At 43.3% G+C, this 27,884-nt stretch overlaps 2 protein-coding genes across 4 annotated transcripts in view; one reads left to right on the top strand and one right to left on the bottom strand.

Annotated features, from left to right (window-relative positions):
• Positions 1-136: 136 nt before the first annotated feature.
• Positions 137-7,420, top strand: map6d1 (MAP6 domain containing 1). The gene is made up of 3 exons (XM_010795360.1): positions 137-1,176; positions 2,026-2,314; positions 6,096-7,420. The coding sequence occupies exons 1-3, from the start codon at positions 647-649 to the stop codon at positions 6,171-6,173; spliced, it is 897 nt and encodes a 298-aa protein (XP_010793662.1). The 5' UTR covers positions 137-646; the 3' UTR covers positions 6,174-7,420.
• The window catches only part of yeats2 (YEATS domain containing 2), a 24,306-nt gene continuing 3,472 nt past the window's right edge, over positions 7,051-27,884 (bottom strand). The window contains exons 8-30 of one of the 3 annotated variants that reach the window (XM_010795361.1): positions 26,243-26,354; positions 25,823-25,867; positions 25,570-25,738; positions 24,792-25,034; positions 24,103-24,270; positions 23,124-23,215; positions 22,260-22,442; positions 21,925-22,153; positions 21,023-21,181; positions 19,491-19,621; positions 18,467-18,613; positions 17,821-18,006; positions 16,202-16,586; positions 15,542-15,676; positions 14,371-14,484; positions 13,602-13,737; positions 12,543-12,619; positions 12,350-12,429; positions 11,029-11,233; positions 9,623-9,858; positions 9,395-9,469; positions 9,090-9,163; positions 7,051-8,484 (exon numbers count right to left, since the gene is read on the bottom strand). In XM_010795361.1, coding sequence (XP_010793663.1) covers positions 8,376-8,484; positions 9,090-9,163; positions 9,395-9,469; positions 9,623-9,858; positions 11,029-11,233; positions 12,350-12,429; positions 12,543-12,619; positions 13,602-13,737; positions 14,371-14,484; positions 15,542-15,676; positions 16,202-16,586; positions 17,821-18,006; positions 18,467-18,613; positions 19,491-19,621; positions 21,023-21,181; positions 21,925-22,153; positions 22,260-22,442; positions 23,124-23,215; positions 24,103-24,270; positions 24,792-25,034; positions 25,570-25,738; positions 25,823-25,867; positions 26,243-26,354 — 3,490 coding nt within the window. In that variant the 3' untranslated portion in view covers positions 7,051-8,375. The remainder of the gene's footprint in view (positions 8,485-9,089; positions 9,164-9,394; positions 9,470-9,622; positions 9,859-11,028; positions 11,234-12,349; positions 12,430-12,542; positions 12,620-13,601; positions 13,738-14,370; positions 14,485-15,541; positions 15,677-16,201; positions 16,587-17,820; positions 18,007-18,466; positions 18,614-19,490; positions 19,622-21,022; positions 21,182-21,924; positions 22,154-22,259; positions 22,443-23,123; positions 23,216-24,102; positions 24,271-24,791; positions 25,035-25,569; positions 25,739-25,822; positions 25,868-26,242; positions 26,355-27,884) is intronic. The other 2 variants (XM_010795362.1, XM_010795363.1) reach the window with 2 other exon arrangements.

Raw genomic sequence — 27,884 nt, 5'->3', positions numbered from 1 at the left:
AGCCAATGACCTCCATAGGTGTAGCAGGTTGATGCAACAAATGGCAAAGAATGACTTGAGAAATGTTTGAAGCATTTCAAAAAAATATTCTTCGCACACTCTCCTGTTGGTTCATCAGGTTTGCTGCGTGTGTTGAATTGAAGTCTACCAACCCATACTGTAAACTGTAGGTTTGCCGCTGCATCATAATTATGTAACCCTCATGCTGGCACCAGTCAGAGTAATACCAGTGATTAAAAGTGGAGCAGCAATAAAACATATCCCTGAACCATTTTAATTGCACAATAGCCTGGAGGGGGAAAAAAGCAAAGATAATAATAATTTCAATCCGATGTTTGGGCTACACTCTGGACCTGATTGGAGACACAGGGAATCATTTGCCACAAATTCCTCTGCATAGTGGAGGCACTATCACAGACCACGTGAGAGGAATATTCAATGACGGTCCCCGGCAGACCGGTTCATCTCCTGGCACTCCTCTGCTGCTGACATGGACTGCTGGACACTGTATTCTCTCAGCTCCCCACTAACGGTCGCGGAGGGAGGGCGATACTCTTTCTGAATGTAATCTTTGCCGTTTTTTCCTCTTCTTTTTCTGTTCTTTTTTCTTTGATTTCTTCTACAAGTCGCACAGTTAGGGGAGGGGATGGCTTGGCCGTGCATCAGCAGAGTGTGCTGCCTGGCTCGCTTCTGGAACCAGTTCGACAAATCGGACCTCTCCGTCCCGCTCACCATCCAGAACTACTCGGACATCCCGGATCATGAGGTGCGCTCCATCACCAAACAGGTCTCCGCCTCGGAGCGCGCACCCGGGAATAAGTACGCAACCCCGGACCCGCGTGGCCCCTCTCATGCGCCCAGAGATGCCCCGGGGACCCGAGGATCCCTCAAGGCACGGAAGGAGCAAAGTTACAAGCCCCGGGAGGAGTATCACCCACCCGGAGTGCCTTTCAACAGTGTGACCCAGTACAAGCAGGATTTCAAACCTTGGCCCATTCCCAGGAAGGAGAATTTCCCTTGGATTAGTAACGGGGGCAGCAGGGCAGACAGTGCTCCGGACAGCCCGGAGAACGGGTACCACAGCCAGGCACACCCGGGGGAGGGCGAGGAGCGGGGCAGGGGGCAGAGGGGGGCAGACACCCAGGGGGTGGATGAGAGCAAAACCAGCTCCTACAGGTAGGACATGTCCGCCTCTGGTTTCAGCAACTGTCGCTGTCCTCTGTGTGAATGCTGGTGCTTGCTTTGATGCTTAATTAGATTTGTGTGTTTTAAAATTCATTGACTTCCATGGTCGACCCAGCAAGCTGTGTAGGTCATCAATTATTCTCTTTGGTTGGATGTTGCATTTTATTTCAGGTTATGTAGACATCTCCTTTCCTATCAATTACAACTATCAATCAAAGAATGTTAGCTTTATGTTTACTAAGGGTTTTAGCCTTTTTAGATAAAAAAATAAGTAAAACTGTGCAGTATACTTCACAATAAAAAAATATATTTGAAAATGTTGGATTATTGTTTTGTTGATCATCTTGCAATCACTCAGTTTTTGTACAATCCCTTGGTTGGTCCAGACCCCTATAAGTTATATAAATAACCCATAGTAGGCCTACCAACATTTTCAATATGAGCATGTTATCGAAACACATTTAAAAATGCAATAGAATAGATCGAATGGGAGGGATGAAGCCCTATTTAATTGTCACAAATACATGCACCCAGCGCACACAGTGAAATTTGCATTTAACCCAAGTAGTAGGAGCAGTGGTATTTCACTGCTTTCAAGCATCATATACATTGAGTCTTACACTTCAAACAATGCAAATTGACACCATATCTCACTGCCTGGTTGATGTCATTTAAACCTAGACTTTAGGAAGCTTTTGCACCAAGCTTTAGGAGACTTTACAAGACAACTTTTTTCACATGATATGCACTCCCCATGACAAATAAACGTATATTTAGGTATGAAGCTGGTATGATCCCCCTTTAAGTTACTCTCAGACAAACTTTTGCCTCTTCCTCCAGGCAAGAGTACAGGCAGTGGACCGGGGTGAGACCAGCCAAAAGTACGAGGAAAAATCCTTCAACTCAGTACTCCAGCCCGGGGACAGAGGCCACTAACGTCCCACGTGAGACTAGCTACCAGGCTGCCTACAGTGGGGACGTCCCGTCTATAGGGCTGCATCATAAGGAGCAAAATATCACATCTGCTGCCCCCAACGTACACCCTACTGGTGGCCCCCAGCACATCCCCACTGCCCTGCCAGCTGGTGGTTCACCCACCCCCTCCAGCCTCCACCTGAGTGAGGCAGAGGTAAGCAAAGACAGAAATGTTAGTCAAATTGTGTGTTTTCACGATATATTAAAGCAAAAGCTGCTGCCAGTTTGTGTGGAGGAGCCATGCAACGTACAAAGGGCTCATTGGCGGAGCTACAGGTTTGAATTGCAGCATGCAGCATCCTCCCTAAATCCAGCTTCTCTCGTCTCCCTGGTGGCCTGTCGCTGATGGGGCGCTTCAGAAAAGTGATACAGCATCCTGTCCTAAAGCAGCTCAAAGTGACCCAGCAGTTTAAACAGGCCATGTGCTCTGTTGGGCAACAGACTGCTGGTGCTACACACATTACTTTGACCTGAAAAGAAAAGGCTTGATTAGAACAAAAAGTGAATGGCTAATAGTTCTAATTTTGTTACACTTTGGTCAGAAAAACAAAGAAAACCTGTAGACAAGTGTAAAGACATTGGTCTAAATGGGAGTCTAAATCATGAACGGGCAATGTTTTTTTGGACCTGCAGCGATACTAAAATACAGTAAAAATATACATAATGTTGAAGAAATGTAACTGAGTTATTTTGAAAAAGTGTCCTTAATATGGCCAGGGGCAGAATGACAAAGGTTAAAGAATCGACCAAATATTCACACAGTTTCACATTTTGCCCCAGTTCTTTTGCTCTCAGGAAAGGCAAGAGGTCTGGGACAGAAAGAAGCAGATGTCGGACAGAAGCATAACTCAACAGGGCAAGAGGATTTGCTCAGGATGCTGAATATTCATCAGCTCAGTCAGGTTGTTTCAGATTATCGTAGGATAAACTGTCTGAGGGGACACGACCCCCTTTCCTCCGTCCCCTCCCTGTGATGTTGCTCAGGTCAGCTGTTTTGCGTGACAGTAAGTGTGACAGATTTGGGGAATCTCCAGAGGTTTAGTGGCATCCCTCTTCCCGCCCACACATCACGGCGCCATCTGCCAGTGGGGATCTGGTCTGGGTCGGGTCTGTCTGTCTGGTCTCTCTGCTGCACACTGTGTAGCAATACATCTCACACTGAAGGGTCAGAACATGTGTTTGTGGGAAAAATCCATGTTTGGCGGGTCCTAGATACACTAAGGTCATGATGTCCTTGATATTTGGGAGTTATAGGAACATGGGGAAGTTTACAGGCTACTTTAGAGGATGTTTTGAAGGCATGTTCCAACATTTTGAAGCCTCAATTAACATTTAGCTAAGAAATATTACAAATGTGATTATCTCCCAAACACATTTTTATTTTTAGCAATGTGAGAATACAAGCCTGTGAAAGTAATTAATCTCAGAATGTGTTTTCCTTCATAGACAGCCTACATAAAGCTAAAAAAAAATTGCATTATCTTAAAAAATTCATTGTTTCAAAGCTTTAAACATGGCTGTTTTTCTTCGCAATTGACATTTTGGAAACCGTTTTATTAGGTCAGAGACATTCATTTGACTGATGATATAACTGAATTTAAATGAATACAAAAAATTAAAATAACAATTTTACACATTGGAGTTTTATCAAGGGGGACTTCTGCAACTCCCTGAGGTTAGACAATAATGATGAGAAGAAGAGAGAAAATTAAGTGGTTATTTGCATATTTCTTTTTGAAATAAGGACTACTGCTGAGCGCTTTTGTCCCTCATTGGCTCATGCTGTGTGATGGTGAAGAGTTCGAACTGAGAGATGTCAATTGTAGGACACACTCTATTAATAACACCGGCCCAGTTGGAGAGAGAGTTCATGGCACATTAAGAAGGGATGTGCTGCTGGCAGTGTGATCGGCTGTGCAAACTGCGCTCAATATTACACACACTAAACCCCAAGCACACACATACAGATAGGGCATTGAAACATGTGCAGTTTCAGTGCCCTTTCATCAGCTGTACCACAATCTGCCAGTACACTAGCCTGGCAGCAAATCAAGTTGAACTTAGATAATCCACCCCGGTCACCACAGGCCCACACACTGCCGACTCATTATTGACTCAGCAGCCCCCCGCAGAGGTGTCTGACCAAGCATTACACATCCCACTCCAGTGTGCATTACGCTGGGTCATGGCACTCTGCTGGTATTTGTCTCTGAGGGCATTCTCCCTTTGTGATGCCATTCTGTAAGATACATGCCCAAACCCAACTGTGTTATCACCAGCAGGCGACGCTTCCCCATTTAGCGTGGAGCAGACTGTATCTATTCATTAAAAGATGGAATGGTTAAGTACCAAATAAGCTGCTGAAATCAGAATAAATCTGCTCTTAATGATAAAGGAGTTGGGCAGCCATGAAATTCTCATTATTGCTCAAATCAATCTGTCAAATTGTTTGCCCCCCCACCTAAAACACATTAAAATCCATCTCCACGGATAAGAGCCATCTCTAATTTCATGACACGCAGCAGACAAATGAGTGATTAGGACACGCTGATGCTTTTCATGATGAGAGAGACACCTTTTCTTGCACTCATTGAACCCCCAAACCTAATTGAACCCCCCCCAGTGAGAGGTTTCTGCGATCACTCACATGAGAGAAGGAACGTCTGTTAAACCTGAATCTCGGCTGTCCCACTTGTCACGCTTAAACGAGTGCAGCCCTGAACTCTCTGCACAGAAGTGTGTTTTCGGAATCTGCTATACAAGGCAAACAGATTTGCAAGGATGGGCTTTTTAATCCGGTGTGTGTGTGTGCGTGCGTGCGTGCGTGCGTGCGTGCGTGTGTGTGTGTGTCAGGGATGAGCAACACAAAACCACTGAACGGTGAACACATTTAGCATGCATGTTATTAAATTCTTGGTTGTTGCATAGTCAGCTTATGGCAGCAGCCCCCTAGATTTAAGTTTGTACTCTTAAAGCTCACTGGCTGCCCTGCTTAACTTCTGAACACAATGCATAGCAGTGCTGTGTTTTGGTGAGGCAGTAACACAGTGCACAGATGAAATGGAAAGGCTGCTCACAATAGCTTTAAATCTCGAGCTATCCCCCAATCCGGGCTTTTTTGCTGTTTTCTCTCCCCTTTTTCCACGCTGCCTGGGACTACAGAGGGAGAGTCTGTTCCAAGCTGGCAGGGAGCGAGCAGAGAATTGTGTTAAGAGCAGAGGAAAGGCAAGAGAAGGTTGAGGGAAAAGAGATAAAGCTATGGGGGAAAAGGATGACGACAGAGGAACGATATGCAGCATGTGAAAGATAGGTGATGAGAGAATGGGAAAGGGAGGGAAGTGGGGGGAGGGGGGGTGTAGCTGGAGAGCACAATTTGATGGATTATCTGTTAAAGTGCAATGTTGCACAGGGATGCAGTCTTCTTTGGCACAAATCTAATTCAGGAGAGAGGCAGACCTGGCTGCTACACAGATCAGAAAAGCCGGAGTGTGTGTGTGTGTGGGGGGTGGGCGGAGAGGGGAGGAGGTGAAAACACTCACACACCAAAGTGACTTGCCGAACAACATGAGCTGTCTTTCCTGCCACCCACTGAGCTGTGAAGTCACATTCAAAGTGCTCAAAGACAGCAAGTCATCAATCTCCGTGAAAAAAAAGAAGAGAAAAAGAAAGAACATATTTAAAGGCCAGGGTTTTAAAAAGGGCTGCCATCAGCAGAACTGAGCAGCACTAAGCAGGAAACAGCAACACAGTCCGGACTGCTAGCACTCTGACAGCAGTCCTGATTCATCTTGACAGCACAGTCAAAAGCAGTCTCCTCTAATTTCATGGGTCCAGTGAAGGCACCACAGCTGCTGCCCTCTCTGCTTTAATGTCTCGGATAACCTTAATAGCTGCTGTAATACCTGCATCTCTCTCTCTCTCTCTCTCTCTCTCAGGATCATCTGGTGAGGACCAAGTTACCTCCAAACTCTTCAGCTCTCTTTCAAAGCGGGCCGAGGGTCTTCAACATCTGACAGCTGCTCCGATTTCCAACCGTTCCTCTTTGATCGTTTTAAGAAATCAAGGGGAATGATTTGAGTCCATTCCACAATACAAGAATCTATGCAAGGGAATGTATAATGTTGTGAATCCTGTGGAGCTGCAGCGTCACGACCCGAGTGGAGACAGACAGATAGACCCTTTTACACTCCTACGACCCCTGTTGCTATGAAAAAGAATATGCATGTTAGAAATAGTTTTTTTGTGGTTATAGATGCACAAGAAACTGGCTGCTCTGTGTGTGTGTGTGTGTGTGTGTGTGTGTGTGTGTGTGTGTGTGTGTGTGCACCTGCTGATTTGTCCTTTAGTTGTAAATAATGTCGGGTCTGCTACGGTAACGAATGACATCACTAAGGTCACTAAATGTGTATGCTTACGAGTACTTTCTTGCCCTTTTGGTGTTCTGCTAGAAAAAAAGTTATTTATTTCCCTTGTTAGTTTACCATTTTGAGAAAGTATTGTTCAGTCTATTATTTTGTAAATCTATTGTTAAAGAAAAAAAAATCATGTAAGTGAAATTACAATAAAAGAATATAAGGTTATTAGCACTTTCTATGAGATGTAACTCGGCTCTTTTTTAGGCCCAGTTTAAATAAGTAGTAGGGGTCCCTGCTCTGTCTCTCTTTCAGGTGAGGGGGTCTTCGGCCTGAAAAACATCACGGACCCCTTATTAAACGAAAAGTATGAATAGAGTTCTGATTGCAGTTAACCACTGTTATACCAAAGGTCAGGTAATGTGGGAGTGAAAGGGTTTTCGTGTGTCATACTTGAATAAAAAACGAAATGTTCTGTAAAGTTGAAGGAAAAAGCAATCAATCCTGATCCAAAGCAAACAAAAATGTTCAACACGAGTCGAGTTTTTCCTTTTTTATTACAAGAATATTGATTATATTTTTGGTTTTGCACTGAAACATGAAAATACAACGTTTGGTAACCTTCTACACTACTTTGGTTGAACAGGCATCACAACCACTCAGGCCAAACACTTCCACTCATCCTTACATTAACATAATGCAAAGCTCCACATCAAACAGATTTACCAACACTACATCAGCCCACAAAACACACACAGCGCACTCACTTACCATCAAATTCATTCACTTTTGTGATGACTACATCCACTATACGCACATATTCATACACACACTCACTACTGTTAGGGCATTACTGTTTGCAGTTATTGTTATTGGATAAAAAAATAAAACAGGATTTGAAAACACCATCTATTTCAAATTGGTCATATATACTGTGTACATCACATGATTATGGTTGCCAACCAAAACACTTAAAAGCACTTTCAACTGAACCTATTTTTAAGGGGGAGTAGATAAATATTCAGATATGTATGACATGTTTTGTTCAGTAGACTTTGTCTAGTTAAGAGTCAGACATGTTTTTTTTTTACAACCCTTCATAATACGCTGCAACTTAAATATAAGAAACAAAAATCCGTTACCTCTTCTCGTGGACCCTTAACAACAGCGGTATTGTAAGAGCCAGAATTCAGCAGGCAGGTGACACTGAAACACAACAAAGGATGTTCGCAAACAGTTGCTGTAGCAACGACACTTTTGGAATAAAATCCTTGTTTTGCCCACCAGACATTTCTATCAACTTGATTGAAAGAAACTCTAATACCCAGATGTTCATTAGTGTTTACAACCCGCTGTGAATCTGTGCTTCACCTCCGCTGCCAACTGAACCTGTGAGCAGGGTGAAGAATCAAGGGGGGGAGACAGCTGTCTGATGAGGTTTTGTTTTTTTTGTAAGTCACTCAGGCTTCATTTCCCCTGCTGACTAGGTGGCTGTCTAGTAGGAAACACTTCATCATTAAAATAATCTTGTTATGAGGTAAGCTAGCGCACAACAGCCTCTCAAAATCAAATGACGCCGGTCCCACGACGCTGCTTCTGGGTACATTAGGACTAACATGATACAATTTACCCAGAGTGTTAGGAATTGTTATTCGGCTGCTGTGAGGAGAAAGCTGAGCCCTTCTGTAATTAAGTTAATGAATACAGTACATTAGTTATTACTGCACAACCTGAGGCAACAGGACTACATCCATATGTGAATGTTCTCGCACTTCAAAGAGTCTCTCTGTCATAAGCAGGAGGTCGAACAGTCCTCACATCCCTGTAGGGGTCGGTTACCAGTCAATGTCTTCTAGTTATGCCTCAATTGTCCTTGGACAGGTAACCCATGTGCGTGTTGGTGAGGAAGTCACAGGTGGGGACGCTACTGACCGCCTGGTGGATGTTCATGGCTGTGATCTCTCTCGGAGCCCTGCAAAACACCAAGGTCATTTAAACATGGCGCAACACACAGGAGACATGTTGTATCACTGCTTTATGACTGTTATATAATAAGATATGAATCAATGCATTTTCAGGTCTCTTATTATTAAAGTGCCCTGTTATCTGACATCATGCACATTTCCCTTGTTCCTGTAGGTGAGCTGGTCATGAAAGTGGCAGATGTTTCCAGATTTACGACAGAGCATTAAAGACAATCTGCTGTTTGGAAAATGCCAGAAATTAATTTAACCTTGAGCCGTTTGTTGCTTTTTAGTACCTAGAATATCCCAAGCATAACTAACTAGTCAATATCATTTCAGATCTCTTCAGTAGGTGATCTCATTCAGGCCAAAACAGCTACTCAATCTTTTTCACTTAATTTAGGTTTCTGTATATTCTGTTTTAAACAGTTATGATAAAATATCTATTCATGCAATACTATTTATAGATATTTCCTGGTATGGATACGTTTGGAATAAGTAGTAGCAAATTGGTTGTTTGGGCAAGCCCTGGATAAAACGCATGAATGTGAAAAACGGAGCATTAGGCAGGTTGCATTATAGAGACCGAGAGAAAAAAAAAAAACCGGCTGACCTGTTCTGAGGGGATTTGGCGTACGCCCCAGCCAGAGCTTCTCTCAGGATGTCACTGGCAAACTGTTCAGTAGCCTGCAGAGACACACACACAAACACAAACACACACACAAACACAAACACACACACACCATTAGTCCCAAAGCGACCCACTCTCTCGTACAGTACAAGATCAAACACGCAATAATGTGCAGGGGAACATCTCCTATATAGAGTATTCATTATTCTAGTCAAGGGTATGTGAAGGTAACGTTATGCTGGAAATGGAAACTTTGTTTCTCTGTTCTGGCCTGTTTGGTGACTGACCTTCAGAATCATGGCTTCAACAACTGGAGCATACACATTCTTCTCCACCTCGACTGGCTGGAAGTTCACCCCGATCTGAGAGAGAGAGTGAGGAGACATTATATAAAAATGGAGACAGTTGTGCAGCTTCTTCTAACTGTAAAATCAGTGAATAGAAGCAACACAACAACAGGATTGTATTGGTTAAACCATCAAAGCATTGTCCCTTTCCAAAGAGAGCTTCCTGACCTGCTGTGCTGTGTCACTGACAAACTGAGCAGACATGCATGGCCCCAGGAAGAACTTGGGCTCAGCATCAGCCTCTTGCTCCTCTTCTTTGACCTTTAGTTTCTGGCATGGGGGGGTCACAGTGACGATGTCCACTATCCTGTCGTCTGCCTCCTCCGGTTCTGTCTTCAGCAGAGCCTGCATCTGCTCCAGCCGCAGCACCAGCTCCTCACAGCTGCTCAGGGTCGTCGGGCACTCTGCGGAGCGAGTCACATTTACATTTAACACACCAGTTCACAAACGGTAACAGCATTGGTGATTCACTTAGTGGCTTGCTGTGTGTTTGAAAGATACATATTAAAAGGTGTCCTATTATAATATTTTTCGGCATGTATTATAGGTCTCAGAAATCAACAGATCACCCATTCTAGTCATTGCCTCATACCTCTCTATTTCAGCCCTGCTAGAGAAGTGCTTATTCTGGGTTTGTAGCTTTAAAAAAAAAGGGAAAAAAAGAAAAGAAAAGAGAGAGCCGAGACGAGAGCTCATGCAGGATACTCAGCTAAACGTTGCCGTGATTAAACGCCATCATGTTCCAAACCACATCAAGGATTATTTCTGAAACAGTGTGGAGCTCAAAGGCTTTTTCCCTCACGGGTTTACCACAAGGTGAGTATCTTTTATATCCTGCTTTTTTTTATACACACTCTCCAGTACAGGTTAGCTCTGAGTGTTAGCGATGCTTGCTAATGTAAACAAAGACTAAATTACTTCCAAAACACGTCACGCATTGTTTCTGATAGCGACGTTTCTGATAGGGCCGTGGGCGTAGAGCCAGTCCACATTTCCGATATTACGTCATATTGGCAGCGAATCTGGATCGGCTCCGTTGTACCCCCGTTTTTAGAGATTTCGGTACGGAGGAAAAGAGAGAGGGTTGTATGTATGTGTCTACTGACACACCTGGGACACATATTCATGTACAAAAGACATCAAAAAGTGCATTTTGCATGATAGGAGACCTTTAAGAGAGCTTTTGTGCAATTGTGGCTCGTTAAACCGGTCAAACAATGCAATAATTAAAAATCAAGACATTTGTGCATGAAGGAGGACGAGGAAAACACAAACACAGATTATCATATTGTCTGGCTCAGGCGGTGTGTGACTCACTGAGCTAAGCAGTTTGTCTCTCACCCTTTACAGACAAAAGACGGAATTAATGAGAATTCTTTCTGAATAAAAGACGCCTGAACAAAAACAGTGAGGCTGCACACCGCCCGCCCTCACACACTACTGGACTGCCAACACATTACTGGACCGAGAGGTATCTGCAGAAGCACTACGCCCACACATGCAACACTGAAGGGAGAATATTGATCCACTTTGAGCTGATGGAAAACCGTGAAATCTATTCCCCACAAACTCACCGGGCTCGTTGTCTATCTGCGTGAGGATGTCCTCGATGGACTCGTCTTCGTTCTTGCGTTGGGGCTCGAGGTCAGGCGGCGTGTAGCCCCTCTGCCGGCACCACTGCACCACCTCTCTGGTCTTTGGGGGGGTGAGGGCCTGCAGGCGGGGCGAGCGGTCCAACACATCCTGGACCAGCCGCTTTACTGCCACCGCCCGCTGAAGCTACACACACACACACACACACACACACACACACACACACACACACACACACACACACACACACACACACACACACACACACACACACACACACACACCAATATCTATTAGGAAAAACTGTATGTAGGAGCCAATTAACACTGTGGGTATAAAGGAAGGAAGTTAGAACCAATGTTTGTGGATTCAGGTTCCGCCGGAAACAGTTTTTGACCACACACGGAGAACACACGCACGCAAACACGGGATTACAAACATTTGCTAAGGCATTGTGTGAACCGTAATATTGTTTAAGGTAAATGGAAAATTGAAGCAAGTTAAATGGACACCAGTAAAAGGAAATAAATGGACTGTATTTCACTGAAAACTTTGTATCGGACTTTTGTTCACCTGGCAAGCTATGTGTGCGTCAATAACGTCAAGTTAGTGGATCCTCAGAGGCTTGAAGCGTTGGCTTAGCCTCTATACTGTACATAAGGTAAAAAGCTGACACAATTCACAGTTTTACATTATTTAACTCTCTGTGACAGATACTCCCCTGGCCTTGTCTCATGATTTGCTTCAAGTCCCCTGGCCCTTTAGTAAATTAGCGCCCCGTAGATATAAATATCCAGTCTGAGCCTTTTATAGTTGTAGAGAAAGAGAACCGACAGCTAACACATGGACTGGCCTGCATGAGCTATTGATGAACCCATTAGAAAAAGATGAAGGGACACAACAGGCAGAGAAACACATCTGACCGGGTAGATAGGAAGCCATGAGGTAAGCACAAAGATTGCTGAGTCAGGGTCCCAGCACCGAGCACCAAGACAGATTACACAGAGAACAAAACTGCAAAGAATGCAAATGAAGCCTGGCATTATAGACACCCCCACCATGGAAACTGGAGAGCAACTGCTATTAAGTCGGTGCTCTGAGATATTAATGAGTCTAGGAAATACAGTCTATAAAATGCCAGAAAATAGTGAAAGGGAAAAAGGTAACTAAGGTTCTATTGACTAATAATCACAGCTGTAGTTTGCATGGTTTTTCAGTTTGACTCCACTGAGGCGTTATTTTAACTCAAAGTCACGGAAAACCTACAGCATCAATCATTCAAAAACAACAAGAGAAAGTCACCTCTGATGCTCTGCGCTTGCCAATAGTCCAGGAATAATACTGTTCTGTTGAGGAGGCACAGAATGGATGGGAGTCTTCGGCTAAACAAACAAACAAAGCATTACAAAGCTTGAAAAAACCCATACCTTTTCAGGCTGATTTAATATATGGAGCTGGTTTTTAAGCAGACCAAACAGAAAGCAGGCTCACTTACTCTTATCGGGCACTATAAGAGGGAACTTCTTCACCACGGCTGTCAGCAGCTGCATCAGGGTCTCTATGTGCTCAGTGCTGAGAGAGAGAGAGCACAGATATACAACCAGAAAGTATTCAGTGCAATGGAGAAATTGTTACACAGAAAAACACTTAAAGCAACATTGTGTCAATTTCGCCAGAACAGGAATCAGTTGAGTGGAAACTGGAGCGAGGTTCAGGGGTGTCCAAACTAAGGCCCATTTTGAAACGGCCCTCAGCTAATTCCAAAAGCATAATGAAATATGGCTCACAAAATGAAAACATATTACACAGTCTGCAAGTGTTAAAAAGGCCCACTTTTCGAATAAATTCAGTCAATTCAAGTTGGAAACATTTTCAAACAAATCTTAGTTGATACAAAAAAAGCCCAATAACTTGATTACATGACAACCTTGAAATCTACCCTTCATATTTCCTCTTTTCATAAGCAATATGAGGCTTCAGTTTTAAGGAATGATCAAGCATCATTGACCCACATTTGATTGAATTTGCTTACTTATAACTTACCTTATGAGCCAATACACCTCTAGTGAGGGGCCCAGCCCTTCCTATATGTTTCTGTACGTGGCCCTCAGTGAAAAAGGTTTGGAAATCCCTGCTCTAAGGAATTGTGAGAAATGTTAACTGGCTTATCTGATGTTGTTGCACTTGCTTGATGTTCTGCATTATTTTCAAAGTTGTCAACTCACTAGTATTTGTAAGTAGTTTAATGATAGCAGGTGTAATGCTATACCCGCCCATATTTACGACAGCAGTGCAAGTGAATTGCACTCTGAATCGGTATCAGCGCTAAGTCGCAAACATTCAGAATCTTACGTTGATGTTGCTTTAAGTGATTAAATACATTTATAAATCCGAGCACAGTTGCGCTCGGATGACTCAGTGTGAGTTTGAGTGCTTAAATAAATGTGTTTCTTCACTCGCACCTTTCCTGTAAACAGAGCATAATTTATCAACGCCTCTGAGAATCAGTTCAGTCAGTAAGTCAGAGTTGCATCGTGACTCCTCGTGCACTCACTTGATGAGTTCGTGAGCAGAGGTATCCGCCCCTTGCTCCTGTTTGACTATCGTAGCTGCAGAGGTGGGGACAGGAGCGGTCGCCGGGGGAGACGGAGCAGCTGTGACAGCTGTGCCGGCGCCGGGCTCAGTCTTCACTGTGGAGGAAGAGAGACACAGCGGAAAAGCAAGTGTGAGACAGAGATTGAATTAAACAATTGCACATTTGTATATTTGAGGAGAGACATATATTTGTTGTTGTTGTTGTTGTTGTTGTGGTAGAGTACTGGATGAACTCGGGTGGGGAGATGAAGCCGGGGGAGGAAGGTATCTCCCTGAATCCTGAACATTGGAACCAACTAAAGGACTATATTTTAGAAATGTATGAAGCCATTAAGAGAATATAAGCATTCCTTAAATGTTCTGTGTTAACTCATTATGTGAGTTGGGTAGTCATTTTTGTAGAAAGCCTGTTGATGTTTTCTAATGGGCTCCTTTAGATTGTAGTTTTGTAGATGAACTTGTGTGTGAGTGAACTTGTTTTATAGCAGCTGACGTAAAGGGTGTGTGGGAGATTAGGTGTGTGATCAATACAGTTGCTGGGAGTTAGTACAGCAATGTTTGACCTCTATAAATGAGTTGTGTTGATAAAAAAAATGAGGCACTAGCTTAAAATTGTACCAAAACTCGGTACCGTATTGTCTTTTCTTTCCAATTTTTAGATAAAATGGTAGAAAATGGAGGGGGGAATAAAGGAGTGAGGGAGGGGAGTGGGGATGGACCCCTCTCACCTTGTGCCAGAGGCAGGGCAAGGGAGGGGGACGCCTGTCTGCCAGGACTTTGGGAGGCTCCAGCTGCTCCAGGGGTGGAGGAGGGAGTAGTGGAGACTGGGCCTTTAGACATTACTATACACAGAAGAAACACACACACACACACACACAGGATGGATCAATGGCCCATTAGGTAAATGGGCTTAAGAATTGGATGAAAAATGAGAGGAGAGGAAGATGGTTTACCGCAGAGAGAGAGAGGAGAATCTGCAGTGGATGTATGAGCCTCTGGGTGTTTCTCAATGTCGAGTACGCTTGCTTGCTTGGCAAGGCAAGGCAAGGCAAGGCAAGGCAAGGCAAGGCAAGGCAAGGCAAGGCAAGGCAAGGCAAGTTTATTTATATAGCACTTTTCTGTACGCGACAATTCAAAGTGCTTTACAAAACAAATTAAAAGACTAGCACATGTCTTCCGAGCGTCTTGCTTCAGAAGCGAGGCAAGAATACTTCCTGGCATTCGGAAAACGAAGAGTGGAACAGGCGAGCAAGTGTGCAGGTGTGCGTCATATGAGAGGCCCCGCCTTACATTTTCCGCCACAGATTTGGGGAAATTGGTCCGTGCGCAAAGCATTGTGGGGATTTTAAGAATGCGAAGTCTACCCATGTGCAGCCTCGAAATTCCCCCAAACGAAGTACGCCGGGCTCGGTAGAATTCCAAGTATGCTGGACATTGGAACAGTCCTTCGGCGGCACTCGATGACGTAGTATGCTTGAAATAGTGGCTCTGGAGCAGCTTTACTCGACATTGAGAAACACCCTCAGTCTAAGATGAATGACACATTATAGATGTATACCATATAGAATGGAAACTGAATGAATCTTCTGCTGGCTACTTATACTCTTACACTCTCAGAATCCTTTGCTTTATTTAAATATTTGCTTTTCAGACACTTGGGATAAAATAAGTGGCACAACAACAAAGAAATCAATGTCAACGCTGCTTCATGTTTTATTCAAATGCCATCGCTACTGGCTTTTATCCCCTTGAAGAACAGATTCAGAGTGAACAGAGTTCTACCCTTCAATGCAATCTTTGGTAATAAGAACATGTCGGTCTGAGCTACAGTAGTGATGAGGCAGACTGTTGTGTTGTGCTGGCTAAACAAATGTTTTAAAACGGCTGCGTCAGGCGTACCTTTCCCAACAGGCATGAGTATGGGCTGCACCCCTCCAGAGCCGCCGCCCCCCCCCAGCTGCTTCAGCTGGTTGGCAGGGATGGATAAGACTGTCTGCTGAGAGCTGGAGCCTCCAGAGTGGATCTTCAGCATGCCTGGACAGAGCAAAGTACATTCAAAAGGAGGCGCAATGCGGCTGGACCCAAAATATGTTTGTTTAAATAATTTAACAGATTAGAAAAACAGTATTTATATAAAGTTGGGACAGATCTGATCCTATATTGGAATTCCGGGTACCAATCCAGATTTATCCATGGCCAAATTGTTTTGATTAATTTGTAATAAAGTGGTTTTACTTACTATTATGTAGGCCTCATATCTTTTTGTCTCCCAGAGTTAGATGTATAAGCGGGGTTTAAACTTTAAAATCAATTGTAAATGCAATATTCTGCAACTAAGTGAGCTAGTAAAAGTTGGCTAACTCAAACAGACTTTTTTTTAGAACCAAAACAAAAGAAAGGACGGCAACTTATAACGTCTGTTCAGCCATAATTCCAATTAATAAAAGTTGTGCTGAACTACACTAATTAAAAAAAATAAAATATCTGTTTCAGTAAATGTAAGTATAGAATCTGATCGTGACCTAAAAGAAACTGGAAAGTTCATCTCTAAATGTTTACCTGAGAGAGTAGCACCCGTCTTTCCTCCTGCTGCTGCCATTCCGGTGACCAGCGAGGCGGCATTGACCAATGGCTTGCCGCTGCTCTTGGGCACACCCCCCACAGTCCCCGCCCCTGCAGCCTTGGACATGCTGACCACAGGCATGTTGGTAATGCCTTTGGCCACAGTAACTAAAGCTCCAGTTGAGCCTGCAGCACTTTTCGTCATGGTGGCAGAGTTTCCGGCTCCCTTGACCAGCGAGGCCACGGCCGCCTTGGACAGGCTGCCTCCAGCGGCCGCAGCTGCTGCAGCACAGGCGCTCTTAGCTGCATTGATCACTGCCGCTTGATTGGCTGCCACCAGGAGCGAGTGATGCTGAGAGGCAGGTTTCCCGCCATCGGCAGCCTGCACACACAGAAACACAGCTGTCAGCCCGGAAGTAAACACAAACACTTGTTTTCTGTCATTTTGACCTCTATCGATGTGTGTGTGAGTTAAGCTGAGGGAAGCTACGTTTGAAAAGACAGTCAAGGAGTTTTAACTTAATGATACAGAGGTAAATTAAAATGATTTAGTATACCAAATAAAAACGTTGTTTTGGAGACACGTTTCATTTCAAAACACTTGCTTTAGGCATTGAATAAACACTTTATGGGGTGACACGTGGCATCGCTTCTGCAGTTACATCACAGAGAATGTGTATGTGATATGTATGATAGTTGTTATTCTGTGAACATTTCAAAAATACAAATTGGTTTTTAGAAGGGCAGATGAGACGTGCTGGAAAACGTATTTGACTGTGGCAGGACTTTGGGAACAGTGCAGCTCTCAGAGTGAGATGTGCCGATCAGGTCACTGGTTTTATGGTATTCGCAGAGACAAAAGAGTCAATTTCTCTGACGAAGAATCCTCATGATTCAATTAACAGTCCTGAAAGGGCAGTTTTTCCAAAACAGGAACAGCAGTGATGTATCCCTCTTTTGTATTTGCGTCAACATCTTCAGGGCATTTAGTGTTTTTCTCTGTATCATACTGTTACATATTTTATTTTGCTTGTTGGAGCCTCTAGGAAGTATTTTTGTGTCTTTCCATTCCCCGAGTTAATGAGGCCTGGCCACAGACTCTGAAGTCATAATCACCCAAACACACCAATGCTGATGTACCGTGCAGGGCTCTTCACACATCTCAACTAACTGACAAATACAACACTCACCTTGCTACTGCACTCACAATGTGTCACTCCTCTTATCCATCTATTTAAACTGCACTGGAAAACCACTAGAACATGTATCTCTCACTTGTGTAAAAGCATAAAAACTACATTGTATGAACTCGGACTATTCATCTGCAATAGCATCCTTCATCACAATTAAATAAATTCCCTGTTCACCGAAAAAAAACATTCATAACGATTATTTTTGTGGGAAATATTAAATAAAATGTTTTAAATCAAACTGGATTTGGTGGAAATGTACCAATATCTAAGTTATTGGAAACATAAACAACCAGTTTGCCAGCATAAACAAAAAAAAACATCTAACATTTTGAAGGTAACAGCCCTTTGGTTTGCAATGACTTTGAAAAAGAAACAACTGTCAGACAGAATAAAATGGAAGAATATGACGACTGGGGAACTAGCCTGTTGTTGACCGGCTGCTGCGGCGCTGACGGGGCCGGGGGTGGAGGAGGTGGCAGTGATGACTCCGCCTGTCATCCTCAGTGTGGTCGTCCCGGGCTTGGACAAGTGGCCTGCTGCTGCCGCGGTGACCGTCTTAACAGAGCCGTCGGACAACTTCACCTGGGCACCCTGGGAGCCGCCCACCACCTGTCAATCATTACAATCACAATGTTGAACGGGAGCTGCCATTCAATTACAATCCACTACGAACATAATTAAATGGAGAGGAAGCAAGTAAAGTGGCAAAAGATGAATTAGCACAGTGGGAGTGCTACTTCAGATACCAATTCTGGAACCAGCCGTAGCATATTTTTATAAGGCAAAAGAGTAAGGTTTTAATGTAAAGTCATCCATAAAAGGGTCAGATAAAATGTGCATGTTAATATCCTACAGTGTGTGATAGGGTTAATGCACGTTTAAGACAATTCATAAAAAAGGCCATAAATTAGCTCAAAATCATACAGAATAAAATGTTTTTTTTAAATGTAATCAAATAATAATGGTCTTATTATAAGAATTGTGAATAAGTAGTGAGTACAGCAGCTTCCCTTAGGATCAGACATTGTGGAGGATCAGTGCTGCGCTCAGTTTCGTTAGCCTTACTGACCTGAGCCAGGATAGCAGCCTTCTGTCCCGCTGTCACCCGGATGGCCTGCTGGGTAACATTTGCCGGAGATGATGCTGCATGGCTTGCTGAACTGGAACCCCCCTGCTTCCCTGAACCCTGTGCTGGCTGGCCCACCAGAAACGTGCCCTGCGGATACGCAGAGTTAGGGAATGGGTAGAAATCCAACATCATATCACTTTGCATTCAAAGTCAAGGCATTGTCATGGTGTTAATGTGACCCACTCAGCACTAACACACTTTTAGTTAGTCCCTTTTATGAACCAGTCTTAAAGCTAAGATAAACATGTAACCCCATTTATACTGTGCAGTCAATAAGGATACATTTTCATAATGTGCAGGGTATGACGATTTCGTAGCATCTAAAATGACATCAACTACACTAAAAGCTTACAGAAAATGTAATTAGCCTTCCTAAAAATCAATTAATTATCCTCTTAGCTCTTAACTGGAGTGTGTGTGCATTTGTGTGTATCTGAACACTTGTAGATATCACACCTAGAAAACACTTTTAACCCTGAAGATTGATCATTATTAGGAAACATAGTCCAGATTTGTTACTTTAAATGTAAGTGGAAACCTTTGCTGGCAACTTCATTTTATTCTGCTGGCTCAAGCAGTGTTCTAAAGCTGACTGCAGGATCAATGCTGCTATAATGAATGTCTCTCATTAGGAACACATCAGGCTCAACCTCCACACTAGAATACAAAAATCAGGATTCACCGAGGGAAGGAAAGCTCTCTGCAGACTGTGCATGCAAGTCCTGCCGTGCCATAAAGACATCAACTATAAGATCTGTGGTGATGAATACTGAATGTGCAAATCAACTTCAGTTTCCTTCAGATTTTAATGAAGCAGTTCAAACTCTGCTCAAAACATGCCAGAACATAAATACAAAAAAAAAACAATTAAGAATCCACAATAGAAGAAAAGACATCAAAATAGATGTTGTTTATGCCAGAGTAAGCATCTCTCTAAAGTTTGTTTTAGAGCATTTCCACCCACCTGTGGGGTCTGTTTGAGGATGTAGGATGTGTAGGACAGGTTGGAAGGCAGACTGCTGGATGATGAAGAGGAGGAAGAGGAGGTCTGAGAGCCCCCAGCGCCGGTCGATGAGCTGCTCTGGGACTGCTGACCTAAATTACATTCAGCCACATACACATCAGCCCAACATCTGATGAACGATCCTGTTATTCTTCATCCATAACTACAGCTCATCCTCTATGCAATCATTTGTGTTATCTCCAAAAAGTATTTTTGTACCGGGACAGATGATTCTGAGCAGAGCTGTACAAAGTAACGTTGGTGTACTGTGACATTTTTTTTTTTTTAGAATGACATACAGGGCTCTGCTTAATCTCTTTAATCTCATTGCGATTTGACAGAAAGTGTGCCGTGTGAGGGATTGTGGCTCGCAGAATGCATTCAATAAACAGCAGAGAGAAAAAGATGACTAGGGCTGACTCACTGTCCAGAAGGAAGTGTAGCAGCCACAATCTGTAACTGCCACCAGCATGCTTCACATCTTAGAGAAGTGGGTTTCTTACTTCTCCCAAAATGTATAATACAGGGTTCATACACTTTTTCACCAAGGATTTTCAATGACTTTTCCATGACCTTTACCTAATTTTCCATGACCAAAAAAAATGACTCTTTCCTAGCGGTGCCACTGAAAATGGTTTATTATAACATGGAACAGGAAAATAAGGTCTGCATATGAAACATGTTGTAAAACAAATAACTTACAGTATTTATTATCATTATAGTATTACTATTTCGGCGATTAGATAAAATATTAATTATATTTGATGCAACTTTAGTTACATTTTCATGACTTTTCCAAAATTTAGGGAAACGTATTTTTTTCCATAACTTTTCCAGGGCCTGGAATTAGCATTTTGACTTTCCATGACTTTTCCAGGTTTTTAATGGCCGTATGAACCCTGATAATAACTGACACCAGTAACATTTTTATGACAGCTTTCTACAAATTAAGGCACAGAGGAAAAGTCAGGGCTTAAGTCATTTAGTCCGGATGTTAACCCCAGATACTAATTAATCCCAGAAAATTCCCAAAGCTACCAATTTCAAAATTCCATGTAAAAGACACGGAAGGAGAGCAATATATTATAAGTAATGAGTTGTGCAAAGCAACTATGTTCAGGCTTTCTTAACTCACTTAGAAATTCCTTACTATATAACCTAAGCCCCAACTTTTGAAAGTGGAGGTGGTATCATTTCTAAATAATACAATATCTGCTTGGTTATTTTATGCATTTTGCTGCCACAAAACAAAGTGTCACAGATTTGTATTTTAGAAGGTGGCAACTTCAAAAAGACATTCTACTAAAAGTGAAAGAGAATATTTCCCTGGTCCTGAACAGCTCCCAAGAGCTGGACAGGAGTGTGTTAATAAGTAAGTGACTGAAAACTAGAATCAAGCAGCAGCAGCAGCAGCAGAGGGCGTTGGTAAATAACTATTAACAGAGTTCTTTAGCCAATGTCTGCATTTCAAGGGTCATTATAGCATGTCTCACCTGCGCTGGAGGCTCGCAGGATGGCTCCCTGTGGGATGAGGAGCAGCTTCCCCTTCCCCGACGGGTTCTTACTGTTGGTGGTCAGGTAGAGCTTGGTGCCTGGAGGCAGGTTGGCCAGATTAGCCAGGTTGTTGGCTGGCAGCTGAAGAGTAGCCATCACTAAGGACAGCAGAGAAAAAGAAAACAATAATGCACATGTAAAAATATGAATAAAATGTCTTTGGCTAAACATAAATGTGACTTCTGTCCAATTCAAAGTGTATGTTTACTACAGGCGCAGTACCCTTGAGTCAAACATTATTTCACCTCATAATTCTTTCTTTTTTTAGTCTTTCAAATTTGACTTTTTTTCATCATATTTCTTATTTTATTTAGTTGTGTATGCCCCCAAAAATTGTAATTCTAATTCTCTACGCAATAGGGACTTCATTTAAAACTTAATTAAATGTGTATATGCCATTTTCTTTTTATTGTTATGATAAGTGTACATTAATTGTGCTTCTTAGGAGGAGTGTGGCGCAGTGGATAGAGCCTTGGTGTTGGGATCAGGGGGTCACAGTCGTTGTGTCCCTGGCAAGACACTTCACCCCAAATTGCTCCTGTGGGGATTGCCCACAGTATTGAGTGTGTAAGTCGCTTTGGATAAAAGCGTCTAACAAGTAACATGTAATGTAATGTAATGTCTTAAGACCAACGTTGTCTGAAAAGCAAAAGCCATTATCAGACTTGTTTTATTTCTTTATCTAAAGAGCAATCTATTCAGTCAGATAAAGATGTATTACTTATTATTTATTATTAATTACTATTTCAAGCAGTTCATTCGATATCCAGGGACTTTAAATCCAAGTGTTTCAAGGATTTAGTGTCACATGGACCTGCTTTGTGTGTGTGTGAACTCTGACCTCCACTCTTGCCACTTGACCCCCCGGTCGCCTTGGCAGCCGCCTGCTGTCCAGAGAGCCCACTGGCTCCGCTGACGATGGCTTTAGCGAGGCCCTGAGCCAAAACCTGCTTCCCACCCATCACCTTGGATACAGAAGGGTTCCCCTTGGCGACCAGAATTTGTCCACTGCTGATAGCTACCTGTTTGACTGCAGACTGGAGCGTAGAGCTAACTGGGATGCCTAACATCTAGAAACAAAAGAAAAGTTTTGAAGAAAATGTTACTGTTGCATATCACTATTAATATAGAAATGATTGCCATGTGATCGTGTGTGCGTATATGCAAGGGTCCGACCTTGCCAGTTGTGGTCCCCGTGGCCCCTCCTGTCTGTTTCTGGGCCGACATGGAGATCATGTGACCTCCCTTCACTGCGACAAACTGGTGTGCTGCTGTAGCGGCAGGCTGCTGGCTGGTTACTGTGGAAACCATCTGCTGCTGCTGTGTCGAAACTTCCCCTGGCTCCTGCTTAATAATAACCTGCAAAAACAGTGAGTGAACATGAAGCAAAGGGATAAAACAGCCCTAAAACCAAAACCAGTTATAGATGTAGTAGCTGTTATCTAACAAAAAAGGATCATTTAGTGATTAATGAAACCATTTGTAAAATCACGACCCCCTTGTTCTTTTCCTAAAGGCAACAGACGCAGAGCAGTGAGGAGATTTTTCCTAAAACATATTTTTGAAAATCAGCATCATCATTTATTCATCAAGAAGATTTTTTTTTTATTCTCCATCTGTTCCCATCTGCCCTGGCCTTTAGTACCACAGCAGGAGTCTATGACAGAGAGGAATGTCATTTCTGAGCAATCTCTGTGATCAAACTGAATTTTTAAGGGAAATTATATTTAATTCTTTAAAGGTTGTGACGGGATAATGAGCATGTGGGAGTGGGAGGATTTTACAGCGGGTTATTGACAGCGAGTGAAACAGAACCAGGCAATTCTCCCTGCAAAGCTCCCCACACCCCCTCCTATCTTTAGAGTGATGTCCCATTTAAATAGCTTGCCAAGGCACTCACATCTGCCGAAGATAGCTCTGTCCTACTATTAATACCTCCCTTAAAGAAACAGATACCACAGGGACAGACCGGCACATTTTTTGGGACAGAGACCTTTTAGCTCAGATCTTGTTAAAGCGTGACATCATTGACCAACTCACCTTCATCCCTGATGAGAGGAAGGTGCCGGAGTGAAGTTTGGGGGCTGGAGAGCGAGCGCCATGGGCCACAGACTGTTTGGCTGAGGGGCTTCCTGCAGAACACATTAACACACAGAATAAGTCATGGAGGAGATGAGTGCACAGGTGATGGTTCACTGCAGTTCCTGCCATCCTTTCCACAGATATCACGGCCCTCGTGTGGCGAGGTGACAGTTCCCTGTCAAGGTTACTCAGCGGGGGTGTTGAAACCGACCAGCCAAGTTGTGCCTCATACCTACTGCATTAAATCTGTTTTCTCCCAGGATTGGTGAATCAGCCACAACACCCACATCATCCAGCTTGATAAAACATTTCTTATTGGCACTGTGCATTTGTGGAGGAGGAGTGGGATTGGCTGAGTGGGCGAGAAAGAGTGAGCAATCTGGGGTAAAGAGCTTCTAAGTAGCATATGAGCGGAGTTTCTGATGAGAGGAAGTCAATGCAAAAGCCTTGAGGACGTAAGATGACTCCGTAATGGGGTGAAACACGAATAGAGTGAACAATGGCACTCATCGGTCAAATTGCAGTTTGCATCATCTTGTTTGTGCGGAAATACAGATACACAAACAAATACTGAACTTGACGTGAGCGATGGGTCTCATCCTTAAAATCTGGCCATGAAACCCATCAGCCCAGTCGCCATGGTAACCTCTCATCCAGCAACCCTCCTGCTGGCTCACCGCACGTCATAGTTTGAGTGCAAAACGAGAACAAGAGAGAGAGACACAGAAAAAGAGAGCTTTAAGAAGAAAGTACAACGGGGGAAAGAGGACAAGCAAGAAATAAAGAAATAAAGAGAGAAACAGACAAAGAGTAAGGGAGAGCCATGAGGGTTCTTCATGTGTCTCTAAAGTACATTTTGATATCCTCAGACACCGCTCCACTATTTCGCTGCAGGTCCACTTCCGGTTTCAAGCGGCAGCGAGTGGGAGGTGTGTACCTGTGGAAGCGGCGGATGAGGAAGCCATGCCGATCACCTGGCCGGGCTTGTCAACAATGATGTAAGGGTTATTGAGGACTGATGAAGAGCCCTGCTTGCTGTGGACAGGGGTGGAGGTGATGGGGGTGCGAGGCAGTGGGGAGTGGCTCGGGGTGGAGATGGGAGAACCTGTGGGGGAGAGAGTTCACAGGCTATGAGATGAATACTTGGGATGTTAATAACAAATCAAATGAACATGGAAATGATGCCTATTCAATTTCCTCTTGGTGACATGTGTGCCACTGGTGAGGATCCTTGCGTCACTGCTGGACGGTGACCCAATTCATTTTGTTAAAGTGAAACTGGTTTCGATTTAAGGTTACAGATTGAACAGCAAATTTGGAACTAGTGGAACTCATCAGAAGTCTTGATCTCTCAAGAGTTTCATTTGAAATAAATCCACCGAGTGAAGAATAAGCATCAATGCCAGGAGCAAATTGTGCGAAATACATGAGACGGATCAGTCGTGTGAATATGGTTACTCTAACAAAGCCTAATATCAAGACAGTGAAGTGTTTGCTGTCAGCGTCTCCTGATGGTATTGGTACTTTCCCAGCATAAAAGCTGAAATTAGGTTGTTATGAAACATGTTAGGCTGTACAAATATCTGAATTAACTTTGTCATATGGCCACTGGGTGGAGACATTTACCTGAAACTATTTTACAGCTCATGGTGATTGGTTGGAACGATTTCCCCGGAGACTCAGCAGGGCTTGGCGTCTGTCCTTGAGGGACAATCTTACAGCTGGCAGTGATGGGCTGGAAGGCAGAGTTGCCATGGGTACCCAGAGTGATCCTGTCTGCAACTTTGGGTCGGGTTGGGGTGCGTTCACCAGCGGTGAGGCCGGAGCTATGGCCGCCTGCAGACCTGCCCATCTCCGCTTTGATGAAACCTAGAAGAGAGGGTTTTTAAAAAATGTATATTCCATTTCAATCACAACTGGAGTTAAGATATGCAACCTATAGAGGGGGGGTGTGGAGAGTGTCTACAACAGTCCAATAGCCACCAGCAGGCAGATGGAGATGATAAAGTTAGTCTGTGGAGTTTGTAGATAACATTTGTTATGTTCACATTCAGTTTCTCACCAAATCGATTTGTGTGTATCCTTGAGGCTTAACAAACATGTTCAACAATAATGCATTCAAGATATTGCTCGTAAAACATTCGCAAAGCCGATTTAAAATCCAGCATTGCTTTAATCTAGAACTGCTAGCCAGCAGTCATGTTCTTAATGCCTTTACTTTTGCAAAGGTATGTTTCTTTTTGTACCGCTTCAAAGCAGCATCAGGACTGCTTGTCTATGTGGGTTTTCATGTGAGACAAAAACAAAATGGGACACACTTGTGAAATATTGCTCCCCAGTGTTACTAGGGGTCAAGAAGTCAAAAGGGCCCCTTCACTTTTCTTCAATGTTTCTGTGTGCGTACCTTTATCCACACTGGGATCGTGTTGGACTGGAGAACTGGAGCGTCCATAACTCTGGGGCAGGGAGGCGCCCGTTGGGGGGCTGGCTGCTCTGTGAGTCACCTTGGAGGAAGAGGGCTGAGGGATGAAGTCCTCCCCAAGAGAGTTCCTATGGAGCTCCACATCAACCACCTGCAATAAATATAGCTCACTGTCAGAGGGAAGCTCAGAGAAAAGAAGTCACTGGAGGGAACAGAGTAAATATGAATAACTTACAGTCTCTGCTCCGAGTGTCTGCAGCCCAGTGTATGTTCTGTCCAGCTGCAGGAAATAGAAAAAGATTGTTGGAAGTACAAACTTTTATGGAGTTAAAGTGTAAAGTAGAGGTAGATACCTGAATAATGGAGTATTCATCTCTATTTATAGCCCTAAAGTACAATACAATGAAGAAGCTTTCTGATTATAATGACGTCAATCAAAGACTAAGAATCCCAAAGTTGTACGTCCCATATATCATACAAGTTCATGCCAAGTTCCATGTTCTGAGTCAGCACTAATAAAACAGGTCAAGAAGGCCACCTTGATTAAACATTGACCACTAATAATCAACCAGGGAAATATCTCAGTTGAAACGGCATGTGTATTAATACTGTGTCTCAGCCTGAAAAAGCGATGTGGTTCCTGATGTGGTCTGACCTTTAGCTGGTGGATGATGTCGATACGTTTGTTGCGCGGGTCATTGAAGTGGATCTGGATCCTCACAGGAAACTCCCCCCAGCCGCGACGTGTTAAATGAAAGGGAGCCTCACTGAGAACAGTTTCAAAAAAGGCTCATGTGAAGTTGTGAAAATCAGCTTTGGAAGGGAAAAGAAATGTGAAGGATTCAACCCAATGAGAATAAAAACTAAAAACAAGCTCCCATCATGGACTCTTAATAATCTCTTAAAATCAATGCCTTGAAGGTCTCTCATCTTCTCTCCTTTGAAGCTTGAGGTTTTCATCCCCGAACAGACTCTGATCTGACTGCCTGCATTAACAAGGGTATGTGTATGTGCATGTATATTGTTGTGTCTATTCAAGAATACACTATGGGGAATGCTTTTTTTTTTAACTTTGATTCATCCCTTCATGTTCACAGTATAGAGTCAGCAGAAGGCACAGGGCCTGTGTGGGGTTCAGTGTAAATGAAGACTTGAGTCAGTCAGGGGGGGTTTATGAGCGGCTGCCACGGCAACGTGATTGCCTTGTCAGCTGAAACAGCCAGGAGGCTACGGCTCAGGGTGAGGATTGCTGACTGATGAAAGAGACCATTTTTTTTTTTCAAAAGCCACAGGCAAACATAAATCCTTTGCCACTTTTAGAGGATGAATACTTAAATGAGACAGCTTAACCAAAAAAAAAGCCGTTCTTCTGTTCCTTTAAGATGAAGACTCAGATCGCCTTTATTAATCCCTGAGGGGAAATTCCGTTTTTCTAGATGAACTGTGCGTGCCATAATAATCTACACACCAAAGTGCTTTGGGCTAAAGTATACACCTTAACACGCATGTTTTTCTTACTAAATATTGTAGGTGTGACCATTCTGAGTCATCTCAGTGTTGACTTCTAGTCTGACTCATGGTGTGCTAAATAACGTAATCGACACCACCTAATGATGTGTGTATAATCTGCATGATTATTTCTTTTCTGAGTTTGCATAAATACTAACCGCTGGCAATATTTAGCTGGAGTAAATATCACTCAAAGACACAAATGTTATGTTTCACTTCAGCTAGGATTGACAGGGACTAACCTGGCTGCTTCATTACATTTCCCACAAGGGGACGCTGTTTATCAAAGGATTCAAACAACAGTCTGTTTACTACTGAGTCTGAGTCACACACTGTGAATGAACAACAGTTGACTGTTTATGCACTCCTGTATTTAATTGAATGTTGCATCAAGGTGCTATTAGACACATGCATTTGGTCTACCTATGTTGTAAATGTATTATCTTTTCGATTTACACACGGCATCTATTGCACGTCTGTCCGTCCTGGGAGAGGGATCCCTCCTCTGTTGCTCTCCCTGAGGTTTCTCCCATGTTCCCCTTTAAACTGTGGGTTTTCTCTGGAAGTTTTTCCTTGTACGATGTGAGGGTCCAAGGACAGAGGGTGTCGTATTGTCATACTGATATTCTGTACAAACTGTGAAGTCCACTGAGACAAATGTAACATTTGTGATATTGGGCTATATAAAATAAACATTAGAAAACATTGACCGTATATTTAGGAGGGCAAAATTGGTCAAGGTGGGGGGTTGAGGGGTGGTGGCAGGCTGGAGAGGTATGAGGTTGTCT

This window comes from Notothenia coriiceps, unplaced genomic scaffold (assembly GCF_000735185.1).
Source record: "Notothenia coriiceps isolate Sejong01 unplaced genomic scaffold, NC01 NC01_scaffold00037246, whole genome shotgun sequence".
Lineage (NCBI taxonomy): Eukaryota > Metazoa > Chordata > Actinopteri > Perciformes > Nototheniidae > Notothenia > Notothenia coriiceps.
Note: the sequence above shows the minus strand (reverse complement) of the source record. Positions and strands in the feature narration are given on the sequence as shown.